At 38.5% G+C, this 14,040-nt stretch overlaps 1 protein-coding gene and 1 pseudogene across 1 annotated transcript; one reads left to right on the top strand and one right to left on the bottom strand.

Annotated features, from left to right (window-relative positions):
• LOC107557814 (short transient receptor potential channel 6-like) overlaps nucleotides 1-4,448 on the bottom strand; it is a 7,006-nt pseudogene extending 2,558 nt beyond the window's left edge.
• LOC107557824 (RING-box protein 2) lies at nucleotides 4,346-10,846 on the top strand. The gene is made up of 3 exons (XM_016241376.1): nucleotides 4,346-4,621; nucleotides 8,813-8,860; nucleotides 10,377-10,846. Exons 1-3 carry the CDS (start codon nucleotides 4,447-4,449, stop codon nucleotides 10,493-10,495), a joined length of 342 nt encoding a protein of 113 aa, XP_016096862.1. The 5' UTR covers nucleotides 4,346-4,446; the 3' UTR covers nucleotides 10,496-10,846.
• The last annotated feature ends 3,194 nt before the right edge of the window (nucleotides 10,847-14,040 follow it).

The following is a 14,040-nucleotide window of genomic DNA, read 5'->3' on the forward strand; positions in this document are numbered from 1 at the left end:
TTTAGTTTGTTGAAGTATTAAAATAACTCAAATTAAATAAAACTAACAACTTAATAAAATACCTATATAGACATTAATAAATTCAGACATAATGTAACTAAAATAAATAACAAATACAAATAATACAAATCAAATGACATAATGGTGACACTTTATATTTGCTTTCACTAACAATAATAAAGGGATAGCTATTTTAGTCATAATTTCCTTGCATAATTTTCTTATTTTATTTATTGTCTCAGTGTTTTTTCTTTTTTGGTCAAGGCCTTTCTGGGCCTTGAACATGGTAGTTGTGATGCTGTCTATGCAGGGTCAGAAAGCTCTCGGATTTCATCAAAAATATATTTTGTGAACTTTGTGTTCTGAAGATGAACAAAGGTCTTATGGGTTTGGAATGACATGAGGGTGAGTAATTAATGATAGAATTTTCATTTTTGGGTGCACTATCCCTTTAATAAAATATATTGTAAAGTGTTACAAACACATTTCTTGGCATTATTTAGGTCACAGCCTGAGTTTGCCACATGATTATCTTTAATGCTTGCAAACTGAATGTAACTGGCATGTGGTTATGTACGTCACAGCAGAAAATTGTTTTTTTTTTCTAGAGAGCAGTCTTACCATCTGTTAAAGACTCAAACAGCATACAAAACATTCAACTCATCAATAATAATATAAGCAAGAAGAGCTAAGCCACCCACTCTATGGCAAAGGCTGCAGACTCACCAACTACTAAGCATGACCATACACCCCCATCCATTCATTTATGCATTCTGCATAAAAAGTTAAGTTAAATAAAAAATAATAACTCTTAAACGCTAGTCTAGTTGCTTGTCTTTTTCTTAATGTATTTCCTGCCTGATTGTTAACACTCTATATCAATTCAGGGCTCCCAAAATTTCAAAATCGCTGGTAGCCCTTCGGGGAGACATTCTTCTGATTTTGGTAGCCCAAAATGTAGCAAAAAAATTCACTGCGGGCAAATCAGCATGATTAAAAACTTTAGTGAATGCTTTTTTTCTTCAAATAACAAGTCAAGAGAGTAGGGGTGCAAAGTAACGGATCACAAAACCCACGGCTCGGATCCTATTGCATTATCATATCAGATTTTGAGTAACAGATCGGGTCATTTTGCAGATGAGCAAAAAAAAATATTATTATTTTGTTATGTTCTTTATTCTTTAAATAACAGAATACTTATTTGATACCACAGCAAAAGCTAGTAGCATATAGGGATGTAACGTTTCACTCAACTCACGATGCATTGCGATTCAAGATACTGATTTCACAATACAATTTTTCTTTTTAACAAAATGAGATTTAAGACAAATTATAAATGAAAAGGTGTCCTTTTATTATTTCTCCAACAAAATGCTGCACATTTCTTTGTGAAATTGAAATATGTCAAATAATAAAACTAACCAATCCCAAATCAAATAATTAAATACAAATAAAATAAATCTCTTCATATAAACAATCTAATGCTTTGGCTGTGCTTTTTCCATTTAACATCAGAGGCATCCACTGCAATTTAATCACGATCCAAATACATGTTATTTAGATTGCAATTCGATTGTACAATTTCGAAATCTGAAGCGAAAACAGAATGATCTGATTTTAGCTTTGTGAATGAGATGCAAATGTTACTCTCTGACAGCAGGTGGCGCTTATGTAACAGCCGGTGTTTATAGGCTGCTACCCCTTTAAGACCGAATGCACGGATCCAATATAATGATGCACTTGAGATTTCTTTCTCCACTGTTTACGTTCACTGAAGACATAACGACTGTGTTTACGTGAATACTTGCCGAGACAGCTATTTTGAGATCATTTTGTGTGTATGTGTTCATTCAGATGCAAGGGTACGCGAAAGAGGAATCGATTCTGTGTACACGCATTGTCTGAAACACGGCTCTCTGTGCACGTTATGAATGAGTGAGCGCAGCTCCGAATGCATGTGAATGGTTTAAAACACTTGAATGTTTAAATCGGCAAGACTTCGAAACACGTGCAAACTATCAAATATGATCCGTCTTACCCCTAAAAGCTAGTGAACAATGCAAATCAAGGAAGGAATTTAAATCACTGTTCAAGATAGCCCGTCGGGCAGGGTGGTGAAACATTTTGGTAGCCCGACTGGAAAACACAATAGCCCCGGGACGTCGGGCTAGCGATTTTGCGAGCCCTGTATCAATTGATATTACCCAATTAAATACTTGGACAAACTCCGTTACTGTGTTGACAATGGCATATATCATATTAAAACAGTAAATTGATCAGAAATGATTCCATGTTCCATTATTTACTAACAGAATCTTACATTTCTCCTCTTATATACTATCATGCCCACCTTGAACTCTTTTTCTATGTTGGCTAGAACAGCTAGTTCATTGCTGAGCTCTAGAGCTGTCAGTACCGGGTCCTCGCTGGACAGGGATAGGTAGGTAGGGCTTGCCAACCCTTTGTAGGCATTGATTCTGGAATGCGAATGGCTAAAAGAGTCGTGCCTCTGGTGATAGAGGCAGCTGTTGCATTTGCAAAAGTAGTCATGTGGGCGCTCAATACGGGCACCCTTCCTCAGCAGAATGTGCACAATCTCGTATTCATGGCAATGAGAAGCTAGTATAATGGGTGTAATATCATGGGAAAACCGTGTGCCATCCTCGTCATATGCGAAGAAGTCCTCTTACGTTTCTGCCTGGAGGGGGCAGCTAGTGAGTTTGGATGTGCCCAAAATGGCCTCCACAATACGAATGTAGCCTTTACTTATGGCTAAAAGCAGAGCGTCACCAATCCTGGCCAGGTTCTCTTGCTTCAGCAAGAGTTCTGTCACTTCCAGGTGCTCATTGTCAACCACAAGCTGCAATGCATTCTGGCCCATGTAGTCCACACAGTTGACATTAAGGTCTGGAAGTTCTTCTAGCATCCTGTCGATGACAGGGATATTTCCATACTCAGCTGCCTCTAGGAAACGCTCTTCAGTTGGTAATGGGCATTAAACATGTAGGCCGGTCTCCGTATAGCCATGTGCCGGCTCTTAGCCAATGCATGCCTCTGAAGGTCATCGTTGCTCTTGGCCTAATGGTTAGAGAGTCGGACTCGTTACCCAAAGTTGCGAGTTCGAGTCTCGTACCGGCAGGGATTGTCATCTTGTTCTTGTTTTTTTTTTGTTCATACAATGAATGACACAAAACGGCTTTGTTACCAACAGTCTTCAAAATGCCTTAAGTTCCACAAGAGAAAATAAATCATTCAAGTTTGAGTAAATTATGACCTAATTAAATTTTTTTGGGTGAACTATCCCTTTAATGTTTGTATTATTATTATTTGTATTATTATGTATTTGTTTATTTATTTAAATTAAATGATACTCGAAATAAGAAACTATAAATCTGCCAGCAGGTGGCGGTAAATATCTTTATGACTCATTTATTCATTCGAACGGCTGGTTCATTCTGCAATTCAGTAAACGGCTCTCTTTATGAATGGGCCTTTGAATCTTTAAAACTGGTTCACACGACTCGCTCAAAACGCGGATTCATTTAGAAAACACCGCTGTGCTGCTCGGAGACGCACAACAATTCTGCTGTGCCTTTAAATGCAAACAGCACTCGTGTCGCTTATAATATGATATAAATATGAGACAAAAACACATACAGTGGCATTTTTGCACCAATATCTTATATTTTATTGCATAACTGCATTTATGGAGCTGTTGCTCATCTGCATCATATTTGTCAACAGTCAACTGTATGAAATGCAAGATGATGTACAGGTCTGGGGGCGAGGCCAGTGTGTTAACTGCTTAAAATATTTTAATCTCGTTATTATTTTTTTATAACTAATTAAGTTAACGCGTCAAACTGACAGCCCTACTATATATATATATATATATATATATATATATATATATATATATATAATAAAATCACATTTAAACTCGTGATATTCGGGACAAACAGCACTCGTGTCGCTTATCATATGATATAAATATGAGACAAAAACACATACAGTGGCATTTTTGCACCAATATCTTATATTTTATTGCATAACTGCATTTATGGAGCTGTTGCTCATCTGCATCATATTTGTCAACAGTCAACTGTATGAAATGCAAGATGATGTACAGGTCTGGGGGCGAGGCCAGTGTGTTAACTGCTTAAAATATTTTAATCTCGTTATTATTTTTTTATAACTAATTAAGTTAACGCGTCAAACTGACAGCCCTACTATATATATATATATATATATATATATATATATATATATATATATATATTCCCCCACTTAAAGAGGTTTGGAGAAATTAGGGAAAAGTGTGAAAATGTTCTTGACTGCGTAAGACATCCAGGCAGGGGCCTGTTTACGGTCAACTCCAGTGAGAGACCGATCTGCGTGTCTGCAGACCAGGCTACCTCAGCCATTTTGTCTCTGCGCCTCTTCGCCATGGCGGAGATGGACGACGGTGATGAGCCGGGTTTAGTTCACACTCGCAGCGGTTCTTCTGGATCCAAATCAGGGGGAGACAAGATGTTTTCCCTCAAGAAGTGGAATGCGGTGGCCATGTGGAGCTGGGATGTGGAGTGTGACACCTGCGCTATTTGTCGGGTTCAAGTAATGGGTGAGTGTTTCTCTAGCTAAGTTAACCGGCTAGCTGAAATAGCATTTGTGTACCTTTCTGTGATTTTTAGCTGGTTTACGTTACCTAAACATACCACGTATAGGCAGATAACACTGCCTGAATCCAGCCACTACCGAGTCGTAACATAGTTAAAAATGAATGACTTACTGCTACCTACATAGTCATTTGTGGAACTCATAAGTGGTCACGTAAATGCTGACACAAACGTTGAAAAGTGTCTATAATGCCCAAAATGCTGTGATTGGGACAATCAAACCCAAGTAAAACCGAAAATCAACGGTTTGAACACGCTTATGATACACCAAAACGACAAAATAAATATGCGAACACTATTATCCTTATACTGCTGAATCTATGTCTTAAAGTGACTTATTGAGGGCATCTGTAATGCTTAAAAAAAAAAAAAAAGCTAAGTCAAATGTTCAAACGCATATGATGCCCAAAAGTGCAGAATCAATTGTGGAGATGTATCTGTACCAAGATGTAGCCTAGTCATTCTAATCCCCACTTTTGACCCTGGGTAAAGGAACATTTCATAAGGGCTTGTCACTAGTGTTCTTGAACGATTCGTTCATTTTGAACGAATCTTTAATGTGACTCTGTAAGAACGAGTCGTCTTGGGGAGTGATTCGTTCAGTCGCGCATGCGCAACATCATATAGGTTCTGTACTGGAATTAGTCAAGGGCTGTGTTCGAAATCGCTCCCTATACCCTTAAATAGGGCACTATTTGAGGGAACAGCCATTTTTACTGGTGTCCGAAACCATAGTGGACGTTCTCGTGTGCACTCATTCAATCCCACAATGCACTGCAAAAACGAGTGTACAACTGGTGCATGCTCAACGGCTAGAGAATGCCCATAATGCACCGTGAGAGTCACGCGCCGAATGAATTCCCGCATCTCGCCAGAAAATGGCGCCCGCAGCTGAATAATCAATCTGTTCATTTTTACAAAGTGCTCATCCATGGCGTACAGCATAATGTACAACACGAGTATGAATTAATTTAAAATAGTTTGATTAGGGTTTATACATAATTTCCGTGACAGAGTTCAAGATAAATCCTTTAATCTTACTACTGGAGCTGCTAGTTTGCTAGTTTCAAATGATTAATAAACAGCAAGCACAAACTATGCAAAAGTGGCATTCCTTCCGGTGCACTCAGTGTCCGAATTCACTACTCGTTTTCATTCACTCCTTCTAGTGAACTGAATCAGTGACCTAATGAAGAAACAAATGTTTAAAAAAAAACTTCCAAAATCACCTTAGATAAACAGCAAGTCAACAGGTTTTTTCAAAATCCAAAATATTGCCAAACAGGTGCTTTTGCATTTCGTTTCGAAACTAAATAATCCGCGATCGTCTTGTCTGTCTCACCTCACTCTTGTCAGTCCGCTCGACTCACTCTCCTTACTGGAGATATTAAATCTGATCTGTGATGCAACTGTCGTACGGCACGCTGCATTGAGCAGCCGCGTTCAGTTTTTAATTGTAGTGTCTGTTCTTTTACTGAACTAAATTATTTTTATTGCGATAACAAATCAAAACGATGGTGGGGGTCGGTGACGCGGTGGGCAAGTGACGTAACCGGTGTTGCGGCTTAACACCTGTATAACCGTTAGCACCGTCTATCGCGGCAAGCCTAATGAGGGTATAAGGGGCGATTTCGGCAAGTAGTTCACCTGTTTCGAGTCTTCGGGTTTTTCCGAGTCATTCGTTCATCACGTGACAGCCCCATAAGTTTAACCAATGCAGTCTGAGCCGGAAAGAGAATTGATTAGTTCATCTCTCGAGTCTTCGGGTTTGAGTCGTTCGTTCATCACGTGACAGCCCCATAAGTTTAACCAATGCAGTCTGAGCCGGAAAGAGAATTGATTAGTTCATCTCTCGAGTCTTCGGGTTTGAGTCGTTCGTTCATCACGTGACAGCCCCATAAGTTTAACCAATGCAGTCTGAGCCGGAAATAGACTTTATAATAATAACCAACTCTTTGTTACCTTTGTTACAACATTCAGTGTTATGGAAAAAACCATAATGACAGAAATTCACACATTCATAAACTGTAAAAAGCTACAATTTGAGACCAGAAACGCATCCCGTAACTGTAAGAGTAAATAATAATTATAATAATGATGATAATAATAATAATAATACTATGCACCCGTTTGTAAGGAAGCTTGTAAATTAACTAATTTCTATATCCAATGCTGTCACGTCACATGACAAAAGAACGAACGATTCGAAAGACTCGAGAGATGAACTAATCAATTCTCTTTCCGGCTCAGACTGCATTGGTTAAGTCTATGGGGCTGTCACGTGATGAACGAACGACTCAAACCCCGAAGACTTGTCAGATAAGAGGTGAGGTGAGCTAATCGTAGACTGAAGACCCAGGTAAACAATGAATTAATCTTTTCTGTTTCTTATAGCAGTTTTGTATTGTTTGTAGTGTGATCAACGTTTGCGTAAGTAGTAGACGTATTAGGGAAGTAACACGTAACATTTTAATTATATTTTGCTAAAATGAACGAAATGACACGAAAAAAGATTCATTCATTTTGCTGAACGAGACTCACAAGGTCAGAGTCTGTAAAATGATCCGAACTTCCCATCACTACTTGTCACACCTGAAACGGTTAACTCTGGGACACCCTGTGTTATCTTGGTTCACGGTTCACACTGCTTATACTTTAGCCGGAGTTCACAATTAACCCTGGGTGTTCATAAGCTGAAGTTTGTGTACACTGTACATTGTGAACTCCCAGGTTAACATTCTTATTTGCATTTGTGCAGTGTCATTGATTGGATGAATGCAGCATACCACATGTTTACAAAGGCTCCAGAGTTGTGCAGCTTTTCCATCAAAATGCCGAAACAACTGTTTATACCAAACGCTGTGTTTCTGTAACGATCCAAAACATGTTAGTGAGGCACGTGAATGACTGCCGATTGCTAAGCATCTAGCCATAACATTCTAACACCAAATATAATTTCACCGTGCAAGTTTATACTGCAGTGTGGGGTTAACACTGCAAAAACTTGACGGTACAGTCTGTAATATTTAATAAGGATGCCCAATGTAAACCTTTATGTAAACAGTTTGCGTTCTTCATTCCTACAATCAGTGACACTGACACTCCAAATATGCAAATAAGAGCGTTAACCCAGAGTTATGGAATGTACAGTGTGAAATGTCAGCATATGAATACCCAGGTTTGGTTGTCAACCTCAGGTAAATTATGAACAGTGTGAAACATGAAGCAAGATGACCCAGGATTTCATTTACCTGGGGGTTTAGAATCCGGTAAGGGTTAACTATTTCAAGTGTGAAAAGCCCTTATGAAGCCCAAAACCACTGAATCGAACAATGTTAAGAAGTGCTGCGATGAATGCTCAAATCAAAGACTACCAAGATGTACCAAGACGGTGCAATCCTTTTACTTATTAATGGGAGAAAGTACGATGCTCAAAATGGTGGAATAGTCTCACCTACTGAATACCAGTCACTAATTGGTAAAGTCATCGCTGTTGGAAGCTCCAGTTGTTATAGAAACAGTCAGCATTCGGAGATGCACGCTTAGGACTGCGCATGCACATTGGCTGGTCTAGACTGAAAAATACGCTTTTTAACGCTATTTGAGCATTTTTTTAGAGAGGAGTTGTCAGATTTCATTGGTGATTTCAAATATGAAATTTAAACGTAAGCTTGGTGAACAGTTTTGGAGAATTTAATGTTTTCCCATTCAAAGTGATAGGAGCTGCACTTGCATGCCTGAGAGGCGTTACAAAGGTGGCAGCCGATTGACATGACTTGTCTTAAAGGGGCTTTGGTTCAAAATGCACCTGTGTGGCCAAAATCCCTGCATTGTGCATTCAGTTGTGTTTGATCATTTCAACGATAAATATAAAAATGCTGTCTAGGTAGGCTTTGAGACACAGCCGTACTTTTCTGGTTCGTCACAATAAACTTAGTTAACTTTCTTTCCAATATAATCAAACCGTAATTATACACAGTCAAACTGTAACTTAATATGACTTTAGCAAGTTTATCCTCTGACGGAATTGTAAAATGACACAAATTTCAACTTATTTCTGCCCTAAATGAACATAAAAATTAACTGGGTATGTTTGAATGAATGTTGAATGATACGTAGTTTCATATTTGTTTCAGATGCATGCTTGAGATGCCAGGCTGAAAACAAACAAGAGGACTGTGTTGGTAAGTCAAACGTAACATCACTGCTGGCATACTAATTGCCTGCCTAATAGGCTTGTCGTGATAGACGGTGCTGACAGCCGCAACACCGGTTACATCACTTGCCCACCGCGACACCGACCCCCACCGTCGTTTTGATTTTTATAGTAATAAAAAGAATTTAGTTCAGTAAAAGAACAGACACTACAATTAAAAACTGAACGCGGCTGCTCAATGCAGCTTGCCAAACAACATTTGCATCTCAGATCAGATTTAATTTCAGATCAGATTTAATTTCTCCAGTAAGGAGAGTGAGTCGAGCGGACTGACAAGAGTGAGGTGAGACAGACAAGACGATCGCGGATTATTTAGTTTTGAAACTAAATGCTAAAGCACCTGTTTGGCAATATTTTGGATTTTGAAAAAACCTGTTGACTTTTGCCGTTTATCTAAGGTGATTTGGAAGTTTTTTTTAAACATTCATTTCTTATTTAATTGGTTCCACATTGTTTGCTGATTTTAACTTTATTTAAACTTTGTGTCATTTATGTATTTTATTTGACATCAAGGTGTATGCCGTGCCTCCAAGTTTTCTTAACTCGTTTTGCTAATAAACGTTTTACGTTTCTTATTTATTTGGTTATATATTATACATGTTTACTTATTTTCAGTTGTGTATACCTATTTAAACTATGTAAGTTATTTGTTATTTTATATTAGGCATAGCCTGCCCTATAGCATGGTGTATTTTTATTTGTTTTATTAATAAAAGTTCTATGTTTTATATATAGGCTAAAGGGAGTTTAGCGTTGTATTTTGTTGTTGCATTCAAACAATTGATGCCGAACTGCCGCTATTTGAAAGTGAAAGTAAAATGCGCACGCCGCTTTTACAAGCTATTTAAAAGTGAGGAAAAGAAGGAACGCCCCGCGGTGATACCGGTATTACCGGTGTTGTCACACGTCGATTAACCGGTGGGAAAATGTCCTCACCGTCACGACCCTACTGCCTAATTAATCAATTACATTATCCCCTAATTAATCAATCAATCACATTAATCCACTAGAAGCAGATGGCTTGACTGGTCACTGCCGTTACAGTTTGCACTTCACTTATATTTTTCACAATTTACACTATATATATTTTGTAAATTATATTAACAATATAATAATAAATTATATACTTGAGTCATTTATCAGTTGCTTTTATCCAAAGCGACTTACAGTACACCTGTTTGTGGCAATCCAACTAAAGCAACCTGGGGTTAAGTACATTGAGCAAGTGCACGATTCATAGTATTAATTTGTGTCACAAAATAAACCCTGCCTTATTCAACTGGTTAAATCAAAGGATAGTGTCACACTTAAAGGGGTAGTTCACCCAGAAATATATTCATATATTCACCCTCATGTTGCTACAAAACCTGTATGAATGTCTGTCTGTCTTCTGTGGAACACAAAAGAAGATAATTTGTGGAATGTCAGTGTTTTGTTTTTCTGGGTCTGAACCATTACGGTCTCTTATTTTGTCTTTCTCTCAGTGGTATGGGGAGAGTGCAACCACTCCTTCCACAATTGCTGCATGTCCCTCTGGGTGAAGCAGAACAATAGATGCCCATTATGCCAACAGGACTGGGTGGTACAGAGGATCGGCAAGTGAGGATTCAAGCTTTGGACCCACATTTCCTCCATCCACTTTGGGACTACTCTGCTTGGGGAGACCGGACTGATTATCAGAGCATCTCCAGCTGCTGAATGTGTAGGAAAATCTGTGTGCATGTGTGCGTGTGTGACTGTCAAAGTGAAACCAAGGATGTAGGCAGAAATCCAGGTGACACTGGTTAGCTTTACCATTCTGTCACCTCATACAGCATTAAGAAGAACCAGCCAGAAGAGCTCCAGGATACAACAGATTCACTTAGGTGTTTGTGGCATCATGTGATATTATAACTGAAGTTGTGCTATGAATGTGTGTGTTTAAGTGTGTTAGAAATAAAAACAAATCTCAATGTTTTATAGGTGTGTGTTACTGATTATTGAATGATGGATTATTTTTACATAATTTCTGGTGAAGATTTGCGCATTGAGGATTTTTAAATAATTTTGTAAATATTTCTGTTAAGATTTGCATATATTTATGCATAATTTATATGTACAGGTGCATCTCAATAAATTAGAATGTCATGGAAAAGTTAATTTTTTCCTAAATTTCAAGGTCACTGCTTAGTCATATTTGAAGTTCTCCTAACAGGAGAAGAGTGGCAGTTTTTTAAGCATATTTCATAAATTAATTGTATTCTGAAGCACAGTATAAAAAACTTAAGTGATATGTTTGAAAAAGAACTCTGATCAAAATTAGAGAACACTTACAGATACCTCCAAGTTATTGGTGTTAATCTGCTGGTGCTAATTTGACATTGCCTATTTAACTGGCAGCACTCCTGTAATTTTCACTGAGATTGCAAAATGGCAGGCTGCTATAAGGTAACTGAAACCCTGCAACAGGAGTCGGTACAGATGAAGGCCACTTTCAGCCACTGCAAGAGAAGCTTGCATTCCAAAGCATTCCAAATCTGTGATTTCTAGAATATTGCAGCTTTACAATGATACTAATTAATTCAAGTCCCCCAAAAAGGATGGTCGTCCACGTAAGACAAATGCACAACAAGACAGGATAATGCGGAGACTCTAAATGGGAAAACGGTTCAACACTGCAGCTGGAATTGCTTGCCAGTTCAGTGAGCGGGGTAAGGATCTGTCCTTACATGAGGCATGTTTAAGAGAAGTCAGACTGAAAGCACATTCTGCAGTGACCTAGCCTCTCAGCAGAAATAATCAAAAAGCTTGGCTCACATTTGCTGAGGAGCATGTTGTGTGGAGAGAAAACTGGTCCAAAGTTCACCTGTAACCCTCCAAAATTTGAGTTGTAATCTTTCGTACTATGTGGTTACTGTTCTCACTGTGTTAAGCACTGTTTTCCACAAAATAGAGGTTTTGTTGAAATGCTTTGGTTATTTTGTCAAACATGTTAGTATAACAGTGGTATACCTACAGCTAATATTCCTTCATATGTAATTTTGTAAATTAATTATTCATTATTAGTGTACAAATGTCTCTAGAAGCCCTAAATGGACAAATTTATAGAATTAGTTTACTCAAAAATGAAGATTCTCTCATCATTAAACTTCAGTAATTATCAAGCTGGCCTGTGAGCACATTTTACATGAGAACTTAAAAAGTGCAAAATCTACAACAAGACGGGATAATGCGGAGACTCTAAATGGGAAAACGGTTCAACACTGCAGCTGGAATTGCTTGCCAGTTCAGTGCCGAGCGGGGTAAGGATCTGTCCTTACATGAGGCATGTTTAAGAGAAGTCAGACTGAAAGCACATTCTGCAGTGACCTAGCCTCTCGGCAGAAATAATCAGAAAGCTTGGCTCACATTTGCTGAGGAGCGTGTTGTGTGGAGAGAAAACTGGTCCAAAGTTCACTAGTGATGAGAGCAAGTTTTAATTTATTTGAGTCAGATGGGAAACATTGTTCCGCGTCAAACTGAGGAAAGACTGAACCCTGAGTGTGTAAAGAAGTCAGTGAAAGGTGGAGGAGGAAGTGTCATGTTTTGGGGGATGTTTTCTGCAGGAGTTGGGCCTCTTACACAGCTACATGGCAGGGTGAATGTTTATCAGAACCTCCTTCAGCCATATGTGGTACCTTCCCTGCAAGCATCTCCCAATCAGCCTGCAATTTTCAAAAGCTGCAAAATGGGTAAAGCAGTTCCTTGAAGCTAAGAACATTGAAGTAATGAAATGGCCAGCCCAGAATCCTGATCTAAACCTGAATGAAAATCTCTGGAAATTCCATGCCGTCAAAGTTATAGCTAAGAAACCCACTACAGTTAACGAACTGTGGAAGAAGAGTGGACCAAGATCACACCAGCACAGTGTGAGAAACTATATCCTGAGGCCGCAGATGTGCTGAAGTTATTCAAAGCAGGGGCCTCTACAATTCCTACTAATTTCTGACAGCTGTAACCCTCCAAAATTTGAGTTGTAATCTTTCGTACTACAGTGGTTACTGTTCTCACTGTGTTAAGCACTGTTTTCCACAAAATAGAGGTTTTGTTGAAATGCTTTGGTTATTTTGTCAAACATGTTAGTATAACAGTGGTATATCTACAGCTAATATTCCTTCAAATTTTGAGTGATGAAGATTAACAATATTTCAGAAAAAAATCAAATATTTATAGATTATTCTCTCATTTTGATATCCACTGTATTATACATGTAATTATATATATTATATCATTTATACTGGATGGGTTTTTATGTAATTTTGTAAATTAATTATTCATTATTAGTGTACAAATGTCTCTAGAAGCCCTAAATGGACAAATTTATAGAATTAGTTTACTCAAAAATGAAGATTCTCTCATCATTAAACTTCAGTAATTATCAAGCTGGCCTGTGAGCACATTTTACATGAGAACTTAAAAAGTGCAAAATCTACAACAAGACGGGATAATGCGGAGACTCTAAATGGGAAAACGGTTCAACACTGCAGCTGGAATTGCTTGCCAGTTCAGTGCCGAGCGGGGTAAGGATCTGTCCTTACATGAGGCATGTTTAAGAGAAGTCAGACTGAAAGCACATTCTGCAGTGACCTAGCCTCTCGGCAGAAATAATCAGAAAGCTTGGCTCACATTTGCTGAGGAGCGTGTTGTGTGGAGAGAAAACTGGTCCAAAGTTCACTAGTGATGAGAGCAAGTTTTAATTTATTTGAGTCAGATGGGAAACATTGTTCCGCGTCAAACTGAGGAAAGACTGAACCCTGAGTGTGTAAAGAAGTCAGTGAAAGGTGGAGGAGGAAGTGTCATGTTTTGGGGGATGTTTTCTGCAGGAGTTGGGCCTCTTACACAGCTACATGGCAGGGTGAATGTTTATCAGAACCTCCTTCAGCCATATGTGGTACCTTCCCTGCAAGCATCTCCCAATCAGCCTGCAATTTTCAAAAGCTGCAAAATGGGTAAAGCAGTTCCTTGAAGCTAAGAACATTGAAGTAATGAAATGGCCAGCCCAGAATCCTGATCTAAACCTGAATGAAAATCTCTGGAAATTCCATGCCGTCAAAGTTATAGCTAAGAAACCCACTACAGTTAACGAACTGTGGAAGAAGAGTGGACCAAGATCACACCAGCACAGTGTGA

The sequence above is a fragment of the Sinocyclocheilus grahami genome, unplaced genomic scaffold, assembly GCF_001515645.1.
Source record: "Sinocyclocheilus grahami isolate Dianchi unplaced genomic scaffold, SAMN03320097.WGS_v1.1 scaffold621.1, whole genome shotgun sequence".
NCBI classification, from domain to species: domain Eukaryota; kingdom Metazoa; phylum Chordata; class Actinopteri; order Cypriniformes; family Cyprinidae; genus Sinocyclocheilus; species Sinocyclocheilus grahami.

Coding starts and splice junctions, on each gene's coding strand:
- LOC107557824 (XM_016241376.1), top strand. CDS start 4,447: ATGGCGGAGATGGACGACGGTGATGAGCCGGGTTTAGTTCACACTCGC. Junction 4,622..8,812: donor TTGTCGGGTTCAAGTAATGG/GTGAGTGTTTCT, acceptor TATTTGTTTCAG/ATGCATGCTTGAGATGCCAG. Junction 8,861..10,376: donor CAAACAAGAGGACTGTGTTG/GTAAGTCAAACG, acceptor TCTTTCTCTCAG/TGGTATGGGGAGAGTGCAAC.